At 32.6% G+C, this 23,492-nt stretch overlaps 2 protein-coding genes and 1 non-coding gene across 8 annotated transcripts in view; 1 reads left to right on the forward strand and 2 right to left on the reverse strand.

The window, feature by feature from the left end:
* The window catches only part of LOC111620619 (otopetrin-2-like), a 34,638-nt gene extending 16,301 nt beyond the window's left edge, over positions 1-18,337 (reverse strand). Inside the window, exons 1-2 of one of the 6 annotated variants that reach the window (XM_023362590.1) lie at positions 3,000-3,157; positions 2,860-2,925 (exon numbers count right to left, since the gene is read on the reverse strand). In XM_023362590.1, the coding sequence (XP_023218358.1) occupies positions 2,860-2,925; positions 3,000-3,040 (107 nt within the window). In that variant the 5' untranslated portion in view covers positions 3,041-3,157. Of the gene's footprint in view, positions 1-1,792; positions 2,815-2,859; positions 2,926-2,999; positions 3,158-12,279; positions 13,011-17,920 lie in introns of those variants that run through there. The other 5 variants (XM_023362585.1, XM_023362621.1, XM_023362614.1 and 2 more) reach the window with 5 other exon arrangements.
* Positions 18,338-18,684: 347 nt separating this feature from the next.
* On the forward strand, positions 18,685-18,756 carry Trnac-gca. The gene has a single exon. It is a non-coding gene; the product is annotated as a tRNA-Cys (tRNA).
* A 491-nt stretch (positions 18,757-19,247) lies between these two features.
* Positions 19,248-23,492, reverse strand: part of LOC111620655 (thiamine transporter 1-like) — an 8,474-nt gene continuing 4,229 nt past the window's right edge. Inside the window, exons 2-9 of the mRNA XM_023362631.1 lie at positions 22,740-22,910; positions 22,536-22,677; positions 22,299-22,468; positions 21,736-21,867; positions 20,806-20,920; positions 20,418-20,610; positions 19,564-19,705; positions 19,248-19,492 (exon numbers count right to left, since the gene is read on the reverse strand). Coding sequence (XP_023218399.1) covers positions 19,364-19,492; positions 19,564-19,705; positions 20,418-20,610; positions 20,806-20,920; positions 21,736-21,867; positions 22,299-22,468; positions 22,536-22,677; positions 22,740-22,910 — 1,194 coding nt within the window. The 3' untranslated portion in view covers positions 19,248-19,363. The remainder of the gene's footprint in view (positions 19,493-19,563; positions 19,706-20,417; positions 20,611-20,805; positions 20,921-21,735; positions 21,868-22,298; positions 22,469-22,535; positions 22,678-22,739; positions 22,911-23,492) is intronic.

Here is a 23,492-nt window from a genome sequence, read left to right on the forward strand (position 1 = left end):
AACTTCGAAACTAATTGAAGTTAATTTCAATGCGAATTCATGTGTAAAACGTTATGGTAATTAATTTATAATTATATAAAAATCCAATGGATATGGTATTCAAAGAGCGTACACTAATATATCACATTAATGTATAGGATGCCCTAATTGCAAAATGATGGATAAGTGCTCGAAGAGCTTTTTCATTCCCAATTATGCATGGAAATTGGCATAATTCGCATGAAAATGCTCAGCGATATCATGACGGTTTGCTCCTACCAGTAGCCGAGTGGATAAAACCACCATGTTGGTGGTTTTATCATGGGTTCGAGCCTTGCCAATGGGCTGTCCATGCGGAGTTATCTGGGTTTTCACGTTTGTAATACCTAAATAAAGCAGGTTTGTCATAAAAGTCCTCTCTCCTAGGTAGATCGCCCACGTGTCGCATTGCTGTATACGAATAAACCAACAAACCACGGAACAATAGCATTTTATCATGCGAAACTATGCAGGAATTTACTTTGAATGATATTAAAATCGGGGTGAACCTTTTGAGAAAACACTAAAGGCCTTCAAAATTAAACACGCGACTAATAAAAGTTTATTCTAGACTTGAGGAGAGGGATGCAAGGATGCAGAAGCGATGATTCTGGTATTGATGCAGATTAGAACAAGAGCAGTAGAGGAAATTCTTTGATTACAGTGTCAAACTGACGTGTTAAAACTACCACAACGATATAGATGAGGATGTTGCAAGGGCGATGCACTGGAAGGAAGATTCAACCACATAGAATATGCTTACCGGAAATCCTAAGACCTTCGACACAAATTAAACAAAATCAGATCTCTTCGAGGAAATTATTAAGCAATCAAAAATTAATTCAGTAGACAGACACTAATCAAGGGGATAAACCTCATTAACGATCATTTAAATTCCGAATTTAAGTCTATGCGTTTAGATCTGCATCCTTTTTTGCGCACTGACTTACCAAGGGTGGGGGGAATTAACAAACGGGTGGTTCAAGGTTAGAAGTCTGGTGTGGTAAACAAAATATTATATCGATTTGCATTCAAATCTGGCAAGTGACTTAGTATATTTGAGGGTAAAATTTACTTTAAAATATGAATTTTTAACCATAAAATTCTGAAATCTGAAAACTTTGAAGTGTTGGAAGCCTTCGAGTGCGGGTGGTTCAGGGTTGTGGGTTTGGGTTGATACCACCCACAGCACTCGCTGACACTTAAAAAACATTGCTGCAGAACATCTCACTTAATTTAAATAATAAATTTCGTGGATCCACATTTGCAAAATTGCCATTTCACAGGTTTTTTGAGGTGCAATTTGCTACTTTTTTCGGAATTTTGGAGGACGTCCTCTCACTTTTTCGTGTATCTTAACAGCTTTAAATGTAATTTAAAGCCCACAATTACAATTTTTCTTGAATTTTCTCGCTATATAAAGTAAAATAAAGGTATAAATTTCCAAATTAAGGGCGGAAACGATCGCTAAATCACCGTTAGTAACAGTTAAGAAGCTAAATTATCACCGGTTTTAGTATTGTGAATACCATTTCAAAGTACAGTGCAGCATCCAATTAAACGATAAAACTAATCGACGCCCTGATAAAGTAAATATTTATAATATTTAAACATTTAAATATTACGTAATTTTTAAATTATTTTACAAATTTTATTGCAGTAAGTTGCGCTAAACACGTTTAAAAATTATGTAAATTTTCTGCGCTGTAATAGAGAACCTTATAACAGTGACTAGAATAGTGATTAATTAATTATTCACATAAAATTAACTCACCTAAACATTTTTAAGGGTCTGTGAAAGGCTATCCCTTTCCTTCTTTGCATATTTATAGATTTTAAACAGTTATAAACTTGTAAAATTACGCAGCATTCTAGTCATTGATTATCAATTATTGAAGGGGTTGAAGCGATCGTCATCGAAAGTCCTTCACCAGCGATCACGTGAGACGTTACGTGGCAAGGTTCGATTATATGAAAGAGTAACAGATTTTCTGACGCTTACATCAATAATTTTCTATGTAAACAGCATACAAAATTAATTATTAATCAAACAAACTCGAGCCTTACTTGTAACTAACAGGAGCATTTTTTGAAGGGAAGTCCACCTTATTAATTTAGTGATGAATAATTGTACTTTTATTTTAAAAAATGTTCTTATAAAATGCGAGTTATAATAGCGAATAATATAATTTATTCGTAAATAATAAGGGGGTAGAAACAGGTGACTAAATTACGCCTACTCCTAAAAACAGGTAAAGGATCCCTTAGTAACATGTACATTATTTAATATTCAGTGCCCGTACAGTCTGTCATTCGGCTCGTACTTTATAACGTCACCATTTTTCAACCCATACTTAACCTAGACTAGACGAGAGAAGTATTAAACCTACGTAACAAGCTTTAAGTCATATAAAACCGCGTATAACCCGCACTAATGAGTAGTCCTTAAAGCCATTTTTAAAGTCATTTTACACATAATCAGCGATTCGAATACACTTATATTAATCATTATAACCCCCTAAAACCTTGACCCATAACAGATAAAGTAACACCACGATTACTTTGGGGGTATCTATGGTAAAACACGCTTCACTCGTTAGAAACGTATAGAAAACCCCGATTTATTGACTCTACGCCACGTAGAATCGAATTTTATAAGTCATTCAAGGTGAAAATATTCCATTTATTAATTTATAAAGACATAACCGATACGAGTGTTTGCTAAGAAGTTTTCTTATCTACACAGATAACCTATAATCGCCTATTAAAAGTCGTACAAGGGATATTTAAAAGTTATATTCTACAATAATTTATAGATAAAAAAATACCTCGTAAACATACCTGCCTAGTGTCCACCTTTTCTCTACTTGACCCGCCAATACTAAATCTCCAGACATATGCCTTTGTCTTTTAAGAAATTTCACACGCTTTAATACGGTTTCCATACCCCGATTTAACGCTTAAAACGTAAAATATCTCACCTTTTATGATGAACGAAACGAAATAAGGGACTTGCAGACATGGAAAGGGGTGTTTTTTTTCTTACATTTGCTTGTATAAATATCTCATTTACGAGTATCAAACAGGACTAGCAATCGCTTAATTGTCTCCACGTCTGTACACTGCTTATATACATACATATATATATAAACATCGTTCCTGTCACGTGATCTCCGACAACCCATCGGTGGGAGGTGAATGGTGAAAAACGGGAAGAGCAACAAATCTGTTCTATGATACACGTTTGAATTTTTTATGATTATTTTTTTATTATAAAGAGGGGGTGATCTTAATAAAGGTTCAATTAATTTATGACCTCGATTTTTATGGTAAAGAGTAATTATAATTGATAATTTTCTGGTGTTTCGAACCTCATTAAAGATGCATTACACGTATTTAAATTTTAAACTAATTTATTTTATTTTATTTTTCCTGAGCCAGTTCGTTTGTCGATTCGCTTTTTACACATAGGCGTAAACCTGTTTGGAAAAATGCACGTGTTAAATACATAATATGACGTTTAAAAGTACACCAGGATGCACACACGTGCATTCTGGTGTACTGTACGTGCTTTTTAAACGCAGCCACTACGTCTGAAGACAGTGTTCGAAAGACACCACAGTTTAAATACGTGCAGATATGAATTAAAAAGTATATATACTGTCAAACCTCTTTATAGCGTACGCCTTTTTATATATCATCACCCTCGTATAGTGTCAATGAATATTAGCATAAGAATCCTAGAAATATGCGAAGTGATACGTTGTCCTTCTTATGTGGGTACCATTAATAACGTGTACCAATGTTACCATAAGTATGTAATACAATATACGAGTACGACTTATATTGTGAACACACGCTGTAAACAATATCCACATGAAGGGCATATTTACCTCCTGTACGTGTATTCGTACCCTCACCAATGTACAAGAATGAAAGTATACACATATGAGATACAAGATACAACATGTATAAATGATACACACACACACACACACATACACACACGAAAGTTACATTGTATATCGCCTATGCATGTACCATTTACATCGTTAAAAGTATACACTGTAAATGGTATACGTTATTGAAAGTGCACCCATATAAGTGGTACACGTAAATGAGGCAAACATTGGCAAAAGTACACATTAGTTTATAGAAAAAGGACAATTGTACACCAGACTGCTATAAGATTTTCACGTTCAAGTGCTCAAGATACACGGGTACACACGTGTACTTTTCACGTGTATACCTGTGTACCAATAGGAAATTTTATGTACAGTACTGTATAAGAAAGTACGGTCGGGTACACGAAAAAGTTCTAAAAAAAATATTGGATTTCGCAATTTGAATGAATGTAAATTAGGGGGATGCTGTTACGTTTTATTTACCTGTTAGCCTATTTAATTGCTCTAAAAGATGATAATTAAATAAAACCCGTTTCGTAAACTCTCTTTACACGCCCTTCTTGTTACTTCTATAATTGTATAATTGAGTGTAATTATCTGCTACCGTTTACATTTTTTTTGGAATAAATTAATTTTAAGTGTGTAATTTAGATAAAATAAAATGTCTCCTTAAGAGTCGAAAAAAATGGCTAATAAACAATTAGGCAGGCTGCATTACACTAAATATGTTTATGAGGCATACTGTTAACAACAACTGAGTCCAAACTGGCTCCAAAACAGTAAATAAGTATAAAAACACTGTAAAATTATAAAAAATACTAATAAATTATATTCTTATGAACATAGGTGGTTCTCCTCGAAATAAATAAAGATCAAACTACAAACGATCAACCAATCAAGTTTAAAATCTGACTGTCTTAACGGCGATTGGCTCAAGTACTAAATTGAACGTTGTATCTCCGCCCATTTAATTCTCTAATTAATCTTGTTTTAAAGATATTTTATTAATATGTATAATTCTTATTTTTCACATGTAAACTAAACTACTATGCATTTAGGAACCAGTTGGGATACGTATCATAATTTTTGGAGACAGTTTTGAATATATTTTTCTGAGATTTTGGAGCCAATTTCGACAAAAACTCTCTCAGTTTTTGGCATATATTCTAATCAGCGGCGGCCTTATCCATTGCGAGGCTCGAGGCTCTTGTCCTTTGTGCAAAGTATGTGAATTGAAACAGTAGGCACTTATTAATATTAATATATACTGTACTATAAATTAAATTTATTTTATTGTTATAACTAATAGCCAAGGATAAAATAAAAAGTTTTAAATATCAACTTTTTTCTACTTGGTTGTTGCGCGAGGCCCCTCCAAGAGCGAGGCCCCGGGCGATTGCCCTGCTCGCCATCCTCTAAGGCCGCCACTGATTCTAATAAACATTTTTCGAAGGTTTGAAATTTGTGGTCCAAAACTGTCCAAAAACCGAGAAAATGTCTGTAAAAACAAACATTTTCTCGGTTTTTGGACAGACATTTTCTCGGTTTTGAAGATACTTTCGACAGACATTGTCCGAAAGTTGTTTTATTTCTTAACAGTTAAGCATGCACCTGACATATACACCTATAAATATGTATGTCAGTCCAATAATTTTTAAATCAATAACCAAAAAATCCCATGTAAAAATACCGAAAAACCATTATCTCCAGTAAAATTCGCATGAAATGATCAAACAAACCAACATTAGAAACTTAAATAAACTATATTCATTTACCCATTAGTTCAGCCTTATTATGAAGTTTAGACTACGATTTATGATAAAATTTTTCAAATAATATTTTAGCTGTGTAGCCAGTGTTCTGCTTTTTACACCAATTAACTATTAAAACATAGATTGGACCGAAAATCAGTTAACCAAGACATATTGTTTGAGAATGGTTATAACCGTGTAGGTATTCCAAATCGTTTTAATCGTTCTTATATCCCGGTTAACTAACTTTTGGTCTACCCAATACGCGTAACAGCTAAATTCTATGCTTTCTTAATCTTTTCAAAACACTTCTTTATCGTTCGATTTGAAGACTTGTAGAGAGCTTTTTTTTTGGACTCAAAATTGTGGAAATCCCTTAATTTTTGTTAGTTAGTTAGAACCATAGAGCTTGGTACAGCGTGGCCACAATGGTCCTTGTAACAAAAATGCTTGAACCAACTGAGTAGCCAATTAGCGTGGACAAATAACCGTTGACACTCGACATAACGAATATAATAGGAGGATGAGATGGTCCGATAATTCTAACTGTCCATTGTATCCAAAGATATCGTGGTCAAATATAATACAATCGTTATACGAGATATGATAACAGACAAAAATAGCCTATATTGTAATAAAGACGAATGGAAACAAACATCTTATACGTTATGCAACCTAATAATCTCATATTTCGAGTGGAACATGAGGATTAAGTCTATTGTTTCCGAGGTCCGTAAAATCGGAGGACAGTGAAACATGCGAAAACCACAAAAAATTTTTTCCTACGCACGGTATATTTTATTATACACGATGGCCCAAAAATCAGTTAACCACTGTAAACTAAACAGTTTAATTAAAATGAGATCCTTCTTGTTCAATATACACATTATAACGCTTCTACCCAACTTCAGCTATGGAAGACACGTAAAAACACATGGTTAAGTAACTTTTGAGCCACACCGTGTATTTCTTTGGACACTAAATTCATGTAAGATTTTTTGAGTTAGGAATTGCTAATTATATTTATTATTATTTTCTCTCAAAATTCCTCAATCTAAAACTAATAAATGCATCAATAACTATCAATTCATTCCTGATGGTGAGAACATAAAGTTAATTCTACAAATTCATTGCATTGGCATGGGCAAACTTGTGTCGAGTTGAGGAATTAGACTTGGAAATGGTCAAAGTAAACCAATGTAAACCTCTTTGATTTCTTTGTATTTCTTAAGTAGAGTTGTTCTTAATTCTCTGAAGAACCATCAGCAGAAACATGTTCAAAGATTTCAAGGTTTTTAAGTTGTCAATCTTCCCTGAAATCCCTACAAAGATTATAAGAATATTTTGATGTTCAATATCCTTATTTTTCATTAATATTCTTTGAACCTTGATTAAAGAAGGCTACAATTCACCATGACTAAACTAAGGCTTATTGATATACTTGCTACATATAATTAATAAATTCATTCAAATATATGAAGAGTGATGGAATAAGGTTTCACCCTTTCATTTCTTCAACTCATTAAAAATTAACTTAATTTGTATTTTATAATAATATTTTAACATTATAAAACTTGGTGCAATTTATTACGAAAGTTTTATTTGTTCTATATATATAAAATGAAGCGACCCCAATATCTTTGTATGGGTTACGAGTATCAATGTCGAACTTTAACCTGATAAATAAGTAGGTTAGACGCAATTAAGAGGTCAAAGGTGATATCTGGAGTACGAATTTTCAAGTAGAGTAACTAAATTTACTCGTAATTCTTTCCTTTAGAATTAAATTTTAGCTCTTTCTACATCTTGTGGCACAAAGAGGAATTTTTTAACACCCATTATGGGTTCAGTAGGCCCACTATGGAAAATAAGACGGTTGGAATGGGGATCATTCCGAATCAACCGTCCATGTAAATTTCCATTACCGATGAAATTCTCTAAGACAACTCGACAATGTCATTTACTGCCTTGCCATATGGCCTTCAAAATTCTTAGAAAAAATATGGTTTATTGATGATCTCAACATTCTGTTCTCATGACATAGCCACACCATCTCAGTATCGTCTTCCAAGCTTAAGTCTACAGTTACTCCATTTGCAAGCTGCCCCTAAATCAGCTTATTCATAATCTTCATCTTCCCTGTAAGAACATATTTTATCACGAACAATATGAAATTTTAACTGCTAATTCAAATAAAATTGCATCACTAAAAAAATTTTATTACTGAATTCATTGCGTTTCATATGTCTTGCAATAAGTCATTGCTTAATTTAATTTTTGAAAGATCATTTAGTTTTATAATTGGATAAAAATTCACTTTTCCGCTCACCTGTGCACGAGTGGATAAAACCACTGAAACACTGATCGCGGGTTCGGGCCCGAGCAACGGGCTGATCACATGGTGTTGTGTGGGTTTTCTTCACCTGTCTAATACTTAAATAGGGACCAATTTCCCACTGAAAATACCTTTCTGGGGGCAACCTCTTGGCACATCGTAAATGTGTTACATTGTCTTCTTCCATCAAATCCAATCAACTCACGTTTCTATACATTTTTTTTTCCATCTGCAATCCCGTTTCTGATAAGAATGATCGTCTCCACTTTCCATTAATCAACAAAGAAGGAACAGATGCTAATTACAGCATGAAAATATTATTAAAATTCTGGCAGATTTTTGCTTATAAGACTGAAAGTGTCGATTAAATGCTAAAACAAGTAATCTCGAGTTTTACATGTAACTGCAACATGTTCATTGGATGACTTACTTATTTCTTCTGCAATTTTCCATGGTAATGACTTGTAAATATTCACAAACAATTCCAGAACGCTGTAAAGAGATTATTCTGGAACTTAGAACGCATATAAAATTTATTTCTTACAATATTTAATACTTACTAGGGTAGCTTTCATGCATAGCTTCGAAAGAATGGATTCATAAATGCCTGTTTTTCAATGAGATAAGCAAGTTCCATTGCTAGAAAACGGTTCGGAGAGTTGGAATTTAACCAAAATTTCCTTTCTTTCAGCGACATATTTTGTAGAAATGTCTTTCTAAAGCGGCAATTCTTGAGATTAATCACCCAGAATCTTGATTAATCCCAAAAATCCTCATTCGCAAATATTCATAACCACTTTCTGAATGAAACGTCCTCTGCTCTGACATCAAGATGAAACAATATCCGTGATGTATCGAGTACACGTGACGTAATTCGATTATTTTGGCAAAAGATTAATCTAACGGCCATCAACTGAAGGTTTCTATCAATCAAACCAACAGATTTCGTCAATCGTCCAAGGAGATTTCGAAAGGAACCATCTTGTAAACAACAATATTAGGTCAAAAAACATTTAAAACGTTATTTTTTTTACAACATAAGGATAATTACCCACCACTTATGACTCTTAAATATATTAAGAATGGTTAAAGCATTAAAAAACCATGGTAAAAATTACCGAGCGGGTGAAATCCACAGAAAAATGAAGAAATTTTTACACGAAAACATATTGCAAAGCAGAAAAACCATTTTAAATGTTTATTTTTTCAGCTGTTTAAAGTAAACTATGCCAATTTTTTCCATATTTTAAATATGGAAAAAATTGGCATAGTTTACTTTATTTAGTTTAGTTTAGTTTACCTCAATCCTGAGTGAAATTTCTCCACTTCAAACAATTTCTGTCGCTTAACGACAGAAATTGTTTGAAGTGGAGAAATTTCACTCAGGATTGAGGTAAACTAAACTAAACTAAATAAAGTAAACTATGCCAATTTTTTCCATATTTAAAATATGGAAAAAATTGGCATAGTTTACTTTAAACAGCTGAAAAAATAAACATTTAAAATGGTTTTTCTGCTTTGCAATATGTTTTCGTGTAAAAATTTCTTCATTTTTCTGTGGATTTCACCCGCTCGGTAATTTTTACCATGGTTTTTTAATGCTTTAACCATTCTTAATATATTTAAGAGTCATAAGTGGTGGGTAATTATCCTTATGTTGTAAAAAAAATAACGTTTTAAATGTTTTTTGACCTAATATTGTTGTTTACAAGATGGTTCCTTTCGAAATCTCCTTGGACGATTGACGAAATCTGTTGGTTTGATTGATAGAAACCTTCAGTTGATGGCCGTTAGATTAATCTTTTGCCAAAATAATCGAATTACGTCACGTGTACTCGATACATCACGGATATTGTTTCATCTTGATGTCAGAGCAGAGGACGTTTCATTCAGAAAGTGGTTATGAATATTTGCGAATGAGGATTTTTGGGATTAATCAAGATTCTGGGTGATTAATCTCAAGAATTGCCGCTTTAGAAAGACATTTCTACAAAATATGTCGCTGAAAGAAAGGAAATTTTGGTTAAATTCCAACTCTCCGAACCGTTTTCTAGCAATGGAACTTGCTTATCTCATTGAAAAACAGGCATTTATGAATCCATTCTTTCGAAGCTATGCATGAAAGCTACCCTAGTAAGTATTAAATATTGTAAGAAATAAATTTTATATGCGTTCTAAGTTCCAGAATAATCTCTTTACAGCGTTCTGGAATTGTTTNTTCAAAAATCTCTATATAACCAAGAATTTCCTTGAAATCACTTCAAAAATCCCTAAATATCCAAGAATTCCCTTGAAATCAGTTCAAAAATCTCTATATAACCAATAATTTCCTTGAAATCACTTCAAAAATCCCTAAATATCCAAGAATTCCCTTGAAATCACTTCAAAAATCTCTTCACTTCAAAAGAATTCCTTTGGAACCCCATTCCAAAGAAACCGATAAACATTTCAAGAATTCTTAATTTTCAAATTGTATTTACAGATTTTTCTTAGAATAAATTTTTAAAAAATGCATTGTAAACATATGTAAAAACATGTTACAAAATATCCTTAATAATTCGATTATTAGGGATATTTTTTTATCTTTCTTTAAAGGTATTATGTTAAAAAATCTCGAATATTTCAAAAATGTTCTGGATTATTGAAGACCTTTGCAACTTTTAATAAAAATAAAACTTCTCTTTTCATATAAATATATTACTTTTAGAAGCAGTCGCAATAATCCCTAACTATAAAAGATATTTAATTTTTTTAGGGAATTTTTGCAGTTGTTTTTCAAAAGACGTTTATCAGATTAAACATGGAAAATGTCCACAGTAAACAATTATAGTAGAAGGTTAAAACCATCCCTATAACTTGAATATTACACTATTTTAAAAAATTTTTTTAATTAAAAATAATTTGCAAGAAGACTTTTTGAATTTGTAACTGAAATAATGCGCTTACCGTTAACCAACGAGTTGCTTGCTGAAAAAAAAAAACCGTTAAAAATCAAAAAATCTACCGAAAATTTGGGGATTTTTTGAAAGCCCTTTTCAAGAAAACCCTTTAATCTAAATTTGAACGTAAAAATTATACTGAAATTTTGATAAACAGATATAAAATCAGGAATTGTTTCGTACCTTTAACAGATGCACTTTGGACTACAGAAGGCTTTCAATGTGCGATTCTCGAATCGAATTATAAGAAAAAATTTGAGATTTTTTGGAAATCCTTTAATCTAAAGTCAGACATAGAAAATTATACTTAAAATTCGATAAAATAGCCATAAAACCACGAATTGTTCAGCCGCACTTCAGACGATACAAGGAGCAACTTTTAACACTTGATTTAGAATCACTGAGGAGTTAAATTATCAAACAGATAATTTCTATCAACGATAAACACACTTAAAAATAATCTATAAAAGTTTAAAAGTATCATCGATCAAAAATTAATTAATTTTTCACGCTAGAATCTTCACAAAAAATGCTTTAGATCAAGTCCATCCAGTCCTCAACTGTAATTCTTAGAATTGCACTTGAGGACTGGATGGACTTTGTTATAAAGTATTTTCGTCAAGATTCTAGCGTGAAAAACAAGTGTAAAATTACAATTTTCGCGAAAATTTTTTTAAAAAATTAATATTAAATTATGTTTAATTTAAATCTGTTTAATTAATTACAACCGAATCGAACGTCATGCAAGTAGCAACGAGGATGGGGATATGACAATTTAAAAAAATAATCGACCCTCATTAAAAAAAGGATGTGAGGTTTATTATGGATATTTTACTTTTGTTACGGGTTATATAACCTATCTGCATAAGAATACTACTTTTCAACGTGGTCCTCGGCCAAAAAAGTCGGAATTTTTTAAAGTATAGACAAACCGACAGACTAAATTCACGTCAATATAAAGGAGAGAGGTATATGTATAATTTTACAGCACATCACCAGCAGAATTATCAAGAATAGTGACCCTTAAACGTCCGTTAATATGTTTAGAAATAACATTGAAGTGCTAACAGATCCACCAATACCAAGAATTCAGTTTAAAAATTAAAACCACGCTAAATTCGAGAAATTATATAAAATTTTGAAATATTCGTACTTAATTATAATAATTCCTTAATCAAAATTATAATTATTCCTATTCAGGATGTTAAATATGCCATAAAGTCAAGTAGGATCCCATTATAAATGGATTATTTTGATAATATTCCCCTCATTGTAAACTGGATTGTTCTGGTGTTATTTTTAGATATTCAAAGAAAAAAAAGTCAACGTACCTCGAAAGGCAGAATTGCACTTTCTTAAAACCTGCCATTCTCCAAGTTGTTTTCTATGTACAATGACCGGGGAGTCCAATATTTAATGTTTACGTCAGCAAAGATAAAATACAGAAAAGACAGGAAGAAAAAAAATAAACAAAAAGAAATGTTTGATTTTATCTCGACGTCGTGACTTTGCCTTTTAAGATATTTATCTCAAGTTCGATCTCACTATTTTATTCGTCACTAACTATAAAAATTCTTTGTCAATGTATGGTGCTGGAGTAACAAGGATCTGGTATATCCCCCTGTATTACAATCCCTACAAAAACCAACAGTTTCTTTATACAATTCCTCAATTTTTATCCAATTTTTTTAAGAAAATAATATAAATCAAAGCCCTTCTTCGATGACTGGGATTCAAAATTCGAGTTCTGTCCGTCACGCTCTAATTTCTAAACATTTTTTTTTTCTGTTAAGGTGACCTTTTTTTTAAAAGAAATTTCGTGTTTAAACACATGAATAAACAAAAATATTTATCCTAACTCTTGCATAATTCATTTTTCTTTATAAAGAAAGCGTATTTTTAGAAATCAAGAAGAAATCTGTCACGATATTTGTTAAATTCTTCGTCATTTTATAAATAACTTGGAGGCCATTGAGGAGACTGGCCTGATATGAACAGAGGCATGTTACAACACTTAAAAATAGTTGAAATATTCAATAAATTCTCTTCAATAAAACAGATACACGTATCTAAAAAAATTATCATCCTACACCCTATTGTTCACTTTTTACACTATCCCGCTCGGAGAAAATAATAGCGGTATGTAGAATAAAGCGCCATTTTTCTCCTAACGGTGGTTTTCGAAGTTATTATTTTTTGCACGAATTTCTTCCTAAGGATTATTTTAACACATTTACTAACTATGAAAGCGCTCCTTGAATAGTTTTTCCATAAAAAAAGGAAGTTTTATGGAAATAAGATTTTCACAAATTCATGAGAATCTTTCATTCTTTCGTGGCATATTTTACAATTTTATGCAACGTGTAGGTGCATGAAAATTTTGTAAAATCGCACACAAAATATAATATTAAAAAAAAAAAAAACATTCTTTGCTGCATACAACAGCGTGACAGACAGATGCCAAGTGCTAAATTTGATGCTTCAATATCGAGTCGCACGATAACGACATTTAACGAACTTTCGAAAGAGATTTTTCGGTTGCGGTTTGAATGAAACAGACAAGAACCGTTAAATTCAAAACGCATTCGTTCCTCTTATTGGTTAAAGGTACAACAATAGGAGGAGTCTATATGTAAATTACTTACAAACGGTCAAACTTAAGCCGCCATTTTAGAAATTTTTCAATATGGCGAATGACAAATGGATTTTTCAAGTGAATTTTCTTAATTAAATTTAAATTATGAGTGCTGCCATCTGTCGTAGAAAATAATAAATACATAAAATTAAAATCTATGAATATGTCATGTTATGTGTTGATCTTCCACTTCTATATTAACATGCAAAGTGCATAATTTCACACGCAAAACGCCCAAAATATAAAACATAAACAGCTACAATTAACTAATTAACACAGAGAAGATCTTTGCAAAATATCTTCAGGCGCCATTTTGTAACACAAGATCCGAATTACTAAAGATGGCCCATTTAAAAATCAACACATTGCAAACATAGATTTGCTTCGAAATAGTATAATTATATCAATTCTTAATGTCACCAGTGCAAATTTTACCTCTTATGCAGCCACGTATCAAATGGGTACTCACTCGTGCTTCAGACAATGGAACAACTGTAATGCTTTATATGGTGTAAAACTTGCTTAAAGAGATTCATTTAATACAATCATTATGCAGATTAACGCTCCAATACGAAGTAAAGTGAATGTTATGACGTGTCATGCCGGATTACCTACGTGTAATAGAAGATAACGAGTAATAATCAAAGTGGTCATATCATATACTGTTTTGTTAACAAATCTGAATTTTTATTGTTTTCTGGAGTGGGTGCTGCTACGTGGAAATGAGTCGTGCTTCAAGTAGAAGGGTACGAAAGGGTTTCATTTCTCTCAGATAGTCTGGAAGGTTATATAACTTTTTCTATTTTAGTGATATATACCAGTAAATTATATAAATAATAGAATTTAAAAAATTAATTTATATAGAAAATCTAGCAATTTGCAAAAAGAATTTTTTACAATAATGTTTTGTTGGGAAATGTAAAGATTGTTTCTTTAAATGTGTACGAAATTTCTCTTTTATCGTATACATGGAAACACTTTCAATGAAGAAATCCATTGTTGTTAAAAATCACCCCATTGAGATGAAGAAATCACTTCTTAAAAATCACGCCAGTAAGATGAAGAAACCCATTGTTTTTAACAAAAGTCAACCCCCTCAGAAGAAAAAAATTTGCTTACCTCTCTAAACAAAAATCACCCCCCATACACGGAGAGAAAGATTAAAAAAATTCCTTGTTCCACCGAACAAAACTATATCTTTAAACTAATCATTCTAAAATGCCTTTTTTTTCCAAAATGGAGGCAAAAACCTCCATATAAACGTACGAGAATGTCCTATTGTGATAGATTTCAGCGATAATGCGTGTATCATCATCAAGTTAATCAACATTAAAAATGAAATTTTGAACTGAGATTAAATATTTAACTGTTAATAACACATTGGTGAAAGAACGTGGCATCACCATTCGCATACTTCTAGATGAAATATCACATAGATGTTAGAGGCATGAACATCCCTTCATGTTAGTACTGATATTAACAGATGTTTATGCATCTTGCACCTCTCAGTATCAAGTGCTTTTGCTTTTACAAATCAACTTATACGCCTGTTGAATTGTCTTTTCCAAATCTTTAAGAACCATTGCCATATTATTCAATATCATTCGTGATCTACCATCGATTCTTATATTATTCATATATTATTATAGAGATATCCTATCAATAAACACCTACAATAATAGATGTTTAAGTTTCTCAACTGTTAAGCATTTAGGATATTCTAAGGCTGATTCCACATATATTTTGCCTTTCAGTTATGTCGTGAATAATCATCTAAAATGGCACAAATTAATTAAACTTTGGGTATTTTTTCTTATTATTGTCCACACCTTTAGGTTTTATACCTTTTCTATAGTCTATATTTATATAATATTATACCGTTTATTGTAGAATAAGATCAAGAGCCGTCTTGCGAATTGATATTATAGCGGTTCTTCCAGTAAGGACCTCATAAATCTGCATTACAGTAATCGTAGCTAAAGTGAGATTAACGTTTTGTCTACCATCTAGTAGATTTACTGGGTGTAAACCAACTACAAATGATGGGGGTGTATGGGTGTAGTATTGCTGTGTTTTTGGGACGAACTTGTGTGTTACAATGGATGCCAATAAAAGGGCTATTATAGCAATTGTTTATGGCTATGAAACCTACAATTTTATTGTTTCACTTATGAAATTTTACAGGAAACCGCATTTTACTAACGTCTTTTATCGTTTTACTTGGCTTTAAACGTTCCTTAACATCACTACTCATTTTCCACATTTTCCATAATTCTACCGATTTAAAATCCATGGAAAAACTATAAAATTGCATTAAAAATAAGAGCCCAATTCAAAATCTTACAAAAACTCATGACTTTATCCACAAAACATGCGTTTATAACGGAAAAAATCCGAAATTATAATGCATTGAACGTAATCTTGAAATGGCTAACGGAGCATTTCAAGATGGAGTAATTGAATTTTTTTCTTTACAAAATCGAACGTGACTAAAACAGAATAGGAAATAATCAATCAAAAAAGAATTATCGTTAAATGTTTGCCATCAATTTTAAGCCCCGGGTCATAATCGATACTAATTTTGTACAGGAGTCTTTTGTTGGATGAGTCAAACTCGTGTTGAGCAGATTGAAATTAAATTGTCGTAAAAATGGATGCGTGACGTTTACATGCCGGATTTTTTTTTTGCATGGGAACTTTCATAATTTAACAATTATCAACATAAATTGCACGGGGAACGACATAATTATAACGCCTGACGCAAGTTTTCACAAGGGATCGAGTTTTCACACTTCTACTCTCTGTAAACGAAGCAAATTTCACCAGAATTTCAAAGAAATATCCACATTCTATCCCTTATTCATACTATTCAAGCTACTTTAATGCCTGGAACATGCGAAAGTTGCAATGATCCCTACAAAATAAATAACCCATCAGCTACGTTCGCCATTATGAAACATGTCAAATTTCTCGATTAATTTTTAAACTTCATGATTCTCTTTAAGTAATCCTTAGTAAATTATGTTCCAGATTTATGCTAATATGAAATTCGTCCTTTTCTGCGGACAGGAAACTGTAAATTAAGCCAAACATCCCAATAAGTTCGATGATATCCGATTCACACTCCATAACTTGGGGTATATTTTTATAATAAATTTATTTTATTATAAAATAAATAAATTAAATTTTGTTAGGAGAAAATATCTGCTACTCACTATTATTAATCTATTTTATTACATTTAATAAAATCACAAACGATTTAATCACTAAAAAATACCTCCGAAATTTATGAAATTTTGAAAGAACGTCATTAATTTCGGCGAGGAGAAGAGCCAGTTTGAGGATATACTTCGACCCCCTCGTGGAGTATTATATCCTAGTTACTGGTGTGTCGTCAGTGCAGACAAACACACGACTTTGACAACGTTGACAAACCAGATTTAGCGCCAAATACTCTCATCTCTGGGCGACTTTTATGTATCTGCTTGGCAGTTTGCCTAACAAAAACGTTGGAATTATTAATCACAATCGCAACAAATGTACTATTAACACAATTAATTAACAATATATTCGAAATTTAAGTGTTTGGTGCATTAATTTAGGGATCGAGTGATCAGAAATTTGCATAAATTTGTATGTTTTGAAGTCATCTGATTGTTTTTATACGGAGAATTTGGCCCTTTGGTAATGTAGGCAAGAGATATTTTCATAAATAACTCGCAAGTTCAAGGCCTTTCGGTGATAGTAATCAGCAATTAAACATCTAGAATATGCAAAAAATATATAATTATAAGATTGATTTGAAGCAAAATTTGAGTCGGAAGCGTAAAAAAATGCGTAGAAAGAGCATAAATATAGCTTCAGAAGGTGAGTTATAGTTTCGTGGGGCCCAATCGAATTTGAATTTGGGGGCCCCACATACAATATTGACTTGTGACATTTTTCTTCGGAGGAGTTTTGGGGAAGTAAAAGATTAGTTTGGGAATAATCTATGGGAAAAAAAAGGGCAATTGTGTGGGGACCCCAGACAATACCAGTGCTTCAGAAGACGATGTCACGCTCAAAATTTATTAAATTTAATCGGAAAATATTTAATAAAATCGCTTAATGCATGCAAATTTAGTGGGAAAACACGAAAACCACGAATTTGATGAAAAAAAATCTCAATTTAAACAGAAAAATAATCGAATGTAGAAGTTTCGGGCATTCTTCTCACCACGATAAAGCACGCAACGCGTTGTTTACGTTGCAAATTTTCGAGTAAATCGAAGAAAAAGCCGTCGCGAAAACGTCAACACCAACACCAACAACAACAACAACAAGAAAGAGCTACATACTCGGCAGCGGATGGTCCTGGATATTCACCTTCCAAATAGGAATCGCTTGAACATTCGCTAGATATTGGCTCCGATTGTACTTCGACATTCATGGTTAAAAATCTGACTCCTGCCGTTTGAATCTCGGCTCGACTGACAGGTTGGTCACTGGCACCGGAAGTAGGGTCCATTTCTATGTCTGAGTCGATGCCACGATCTAGATCCATGTAGAAAGTATCGCGTGAATCGCTGGATCCTCTTCGTAGGCGTAGGCTTAAATTAATGCTGCTCTGATCGTCATCGGAAGTATTCATCTCTCGATTACACGCGCCGATTCATTAAAATTTACTACGACTTACGACTCGTAAATGATAATTCGTCGTGTAAACCGACCGCACTCGCCTCTCTGTCACGTTTACTCACGTCTTCTCCATCGATCCGACGCCTAGCGCCATCTGAATTTCAAAATTGGCGTCACACGTTTTTCGTATTTAATTCATTTTATTTTATTTTTTTTTTAATTATTGTTTAAAATTCTCCGTCGTAAAACGTTTAACGCGATAATATATTTATTTATTTTTAAATTTTATTTAAAATTATTTAGCGATAATTCCGTACGCTGTTTAGATTAAATACGCGTGTTCGTTAATTATACGGTTTTTTATATTGTTGTGTATTAATGACGCGTAATTTAGAAATAAATTGACGAAAATATTGACTTAAATGTTATTTTTCTTTTTTTTTTAAACTTACAAGTGAGTTTATTTGGGAGTTTTTAACGTATTGGGGGTATAGCTCAGTGGTAGAGCATTCGACTGCAGATCGAGAGGTCCTCGGTTCAAATCCGAGTGCCCCCTGGTAATAAAAAGTAATTTTTCTTCAATTTAGCTTGAACCTANATTAATTTTTTTTAAATAAACGTAAAAATCGATCGAAATTTTACGTTTTTATATATTAATTAAAATATTAAATATCTTAATTTTAAAATTATACACGAAAAGTTTCGTAAATACCACATTTTCGAAGTAGTTTAATGGAAAATTATGTTTAATTTTTTTAAGTTTAAACAGTGCCCCCTGGTTGAATATCTTTTTTTTTTAAGTTTTAAAATTATTATTATTATTATCAATTCATGTTTTTATTTATAAAAAGTTAAAATTAACCGAAATATTATTTTAAATTTAATTAGGTATGAATATTTTAAATTAAAAAATAATTATGTGCAAAAAATCCCTGCAAATCATAAGGGAAAAAGGGATTAATACTGATTTTTATTTTTAAAAATTTAAATAGTGCCCCCTGGCTGAGAAAATTCTTTTAATGTTATTAAAAATATATTATTATTTTTTTATTTTTTATTAGTTAAAATCGGCAAAAGTCTTATTTTCACCATTAATTAAAACATTAAAATAATTTGAATTTAAAATAGGTGAACAAAATAGTGCCCCACACCTAACACACACTTTAAAATAATGACTCGGCTATCAAAGAATCGTCCGATGTCGATGATCTTCTGTTAATGATAACGTAGATGCTCCCATATATGAAATAAGCGACACCAAACGTTATATAGTAAATTGCATAAGAAAAGAACTGAAATGGGAAAATATATTTTTAAAAATGTAATTAAATTTAAAATTATACATAAATATTTATGAGATTACTTGTAATATAGGGCCGAAATGTAGGCCGCTCTTCCCCACGACAATGGCTGTTAAGATACTTTGAAGTACGAGGCCCATGAACGTGTTGAAACCAAAAATTAATCCGTGACTATCTTTCGGTATAATCTTGGCAATTTGGTAGCTAAAAAGTAAATAAAATGTAGAAAAATTAATAATTTACACCTCTAATAAGTAAATTTTAATGTCGCTCTGAAGGATCCGGGTTCGATTTCGAACGAATTTTCAGAGTTTTACTGTTTATGCGGCTCTGTGATGTTGTGTGTGCTGGATTTCCTCATTTTCAATCATTTTATTGGATGAAAAGCAGAAATCATAATGGGCACGGGCCCTTTTTTAATGAGGTTTTGCGGGTAATTCTGGGCCTAGAGCTTTTAGAATTCTTTCACTTTTCGAAGTTCCGAGACCTGTTCGATGGCCTCTAAAACTGAGTGAAGTTCGAGGACTTTCGATCTTAGTTCCAATGATGTTAATGATAGCGTCGATGAGATCCGTAGGCGACAATTTCCGTTGTTCTTACAAAGCAATTCGAAGCCCCTGAGGATGAGAATGAAGAACAGCAAAACGCCAACTAAGTGCATTGCAGAAGACAGTACATCCATCTTACATAACATACATAACTCTACATAAGCATCAAATGACGTTGCACCATTGTCCCATAATGAGTTTAGCCAATTATGGCAATTTTCCCATTTGTTCATTCAAGGTATTAAATATTGCGTGATACTTAAGCTGCATAAAGAAGGCCACGCTTGCATAGAGCCTCTTGCAATCTAAAACTGCCATGACCCTCTTAATGCCTGTACGTTTTAGTGTAAAAATAAAAAAATAATTACCTAATTATAGTTATTAATGCTTGATACGAGATCCTAACGAACATGTAACCGACGTAACATATCCAGATGTTTTCGATCCACGACATAAAAATTAGAAAAATGGCATCTATGATAGTTACTAAGCCAAGAATTGCATTGCCGAAGAGGAACAAATTCAAGGAGAAGAAACTTACGAGATAAACTGCGATGGCCCCTATAAAAATTTGACAAATTATTTAAATGTTACATCGAAATGGAACGTATAATAACTAATTTTATAAATACAGGCTGGCCCGTAAGTCAGTTAACCGAAAACGACCGAATCACGCAGGTGTTCGAAATTGGTTGTAACGATCTTAAAAATATATATGTAGGGTTAACTGATTTTTAGGCCATACTGTAGATTTACCGAGAATGGTGGAAGTTGCTTCTACTGCACCATTGTATATATGTACTTGATTCTCGTTGAAGGATGTCTTTGAAGGTAAAACTTCTTCCCATAGATTCTGAATGTAATTTCCAACCTAGAGAATAATGATGCACAAATATCTTTAATTTATTACGTTAATTAATTACATTCTCTTGTGTAAATTTAATGCCCTTAAATCTAATTTTGGAGATTATTTTAAAACCCTTCCCGTTTTGTGGACACTGAGGGAACTTTTTTATTAACAAGCCCATTATGGGTTCAGCCATGCCCACCCAGAAGGATAGTGATTTATGTTACATAGGCTTAGGAGCCACTACTAGATCACTAAAGCGGAGGATCAAAGAACATAAAAGTAACATCAAAAAAGAGCAACCGGTTACAACCTTGGCGCCCTACTCTATACAGCAGGGGTCACCAAACTACGACCCGTGGGCCAGATCCGGCCGGTGAGATCAGTTCATCCGGCCCGCCACCGCACTGTGCCACAAATAAAATATAATTATTTACATGGAAATATCAAAGATTGTGAAATGAAACTTGTATCTGCATAATTGGGTTCGATTTCGATTTGGTGGGATACGGCAACGCAACACATGAGCGATCTGTTAGGGAGGTTACCTCTTGAAAGGACTTTCTACAGTAAACTGGCCCCTTATTTAGGTGTTAGCACCTAAATAGGGGCCAGTTTTCCATGAATAAGTCCCTTGGCAGATCACTCATGTGTTGTTTTGCCTTATCCCATCATTCCAATCCTTCACAAAATGGGATTTGTATAATAGTTTAAGTACTGTAATTCAATTACAACACTACATTATTAAGTACAGTACAAATTTTTATCCAATATCAAATATATTAACAATTATAATTAAAAATTAATTGAAATGAAAATTTTTGTAATAGTAAAATTACCTGAAAATATCCACAAGTAGCCAACGCCCACCATATTGACCATTTTAATATATGTTTATTTGCGTATGAATTCTTTAATTCCGTCATCATGGTTTTAATTACAATCTTCATTTTTGTGTATTTTTTATTGGCCTGAAAAAATTTTTTAAACACGTATATCCTGCTTTGTGACATATTTTAACTCTATTCAATCTTGAATTTGATATATTTAACATTTATAGCTTCAAGATGTCTCCATACAGAACTGAAACTATAATTTCGGATGTAGAATAAAGCCACAGCTATAGACTAAAACCATAACTGTAGAATTGAGCCACAGCTACAGCCTCGAGCCACAACTGTAGACTCAAGCCGCAGCTGTAGACTGTAGACTCAAGCCACAGCTGTAGATTCAAGCCACAGCTGTAGATTCAAGCCACAGCTACAGACTCAAGCCACAGCTGTAGATTGAAGTCACAGCTTGAAACTACAGCTAAAGTTACAGTTTCAAGCTGCAACGTTTTCAAATAAATATATCAAAAATCCAAAACTGTATAATGTAATTTATTACATAAATAACTTACAGTAACCTCTTCCTCGCTAGTAGCAGATGTTTTATGAAAATAAATACTAGAAGGAGCCGAAGGTAAGCAGACTGCAATTATAAACGATATAGTGACAGAAACCAAAGAAATATAATTCAATTGTCTATAATTCATTAAAGATGTGGAAATCAATATTTGCGATGATACTCCTACAAAGAGAGATTAAAAACCTTTAGAATGATGTATAAAATATAGAATTATCAATCAAAAACTTACCAGTAAAAAATCTCCCTACTAAAAATGCAGCTCTAGTGTAGGAAGTGACTTTCTGATACGTTTCTCCCGATACCATGGAGTAAATGTAAGTGTAATAAGCTATTTCTGATGCTGTACCAATTCCGTACACAAATTGCATAAACTACAAAATAATTCTTGTAATTTTAGTATATTAAAATATTAATTTTGTGTAGTATTTCTTACCTGCATAGCCAGAACACCTTTGGTCCATAGAAGCAAACTCCAGCATGTTATGTAACTGATACTTCCTAGGATGATTATTGGTTTGTAACGTACCAAATCAGTTACCAGAAACACCAACAACGTGGCACCCATGTATGTATATGTCCATACTGGATATACTTCACCGGTAACCTAAAAGATAAATAATCTAAAAATTTTCTAATTAGTCTCGGGAGAGGGGGGATCTAATTCTTGTACACAGTGAAAACGAGTAAGATCGCTTATAATCTAATAATCTTAATCTTTGCTATCGTTACTTTTTGCCCGAGCAACGTCGGGGTCATCTGCTAGTTTAAATATAATAATAAAACAAAATATAATTGTTTAAGTACGGAGTACCTAAAAATATTTACTACATATTATATAAATTATATTGACAAAATGTAAGCAACTTTAGTTTTATAAGAAATAGGGGAAGGTGATGCAGGATGGGTCCACGGGGTAAGACGGGGACGTCTGTTTATTCGTGGTTTCATCTAGCTCTTATTTCGGGAACTAAATGTCAACCTCAAAAGGGATCGCGGGACGAGAGAACGTCCGAATCGCTCTCTTTGTTTGGAAGTAAGACAGTTTTTCACGTTTCGGCAATACTTCGTCTAATTTTACTCCCGCTACAAAGTTTCTACAAAGTAAGCATCATTGTGATCTTTTACATTACCTTTTAGATGAAGTTATTATGGTATTCGAAGTAACCTTTAAGACCGAAATTGTTTA

The sequence above is a fragment of the Centruroides sculpturatus genome, unplaced genomic scaffold (assembly GCF_000671375.1).
Source record: "Centruroides sculpturatus isolate CEXI.00-Female unplaced genomic scaffold, Cexi_2.0 scaffold74, whole genome shotgun sequence".
Taxonomy (NCBI): Eukaryota; Metazoa; Arthropoda; class Arachnida; order Scorpiones; family Buthidae; genus Centruroides; species Centruroides sculpturatus.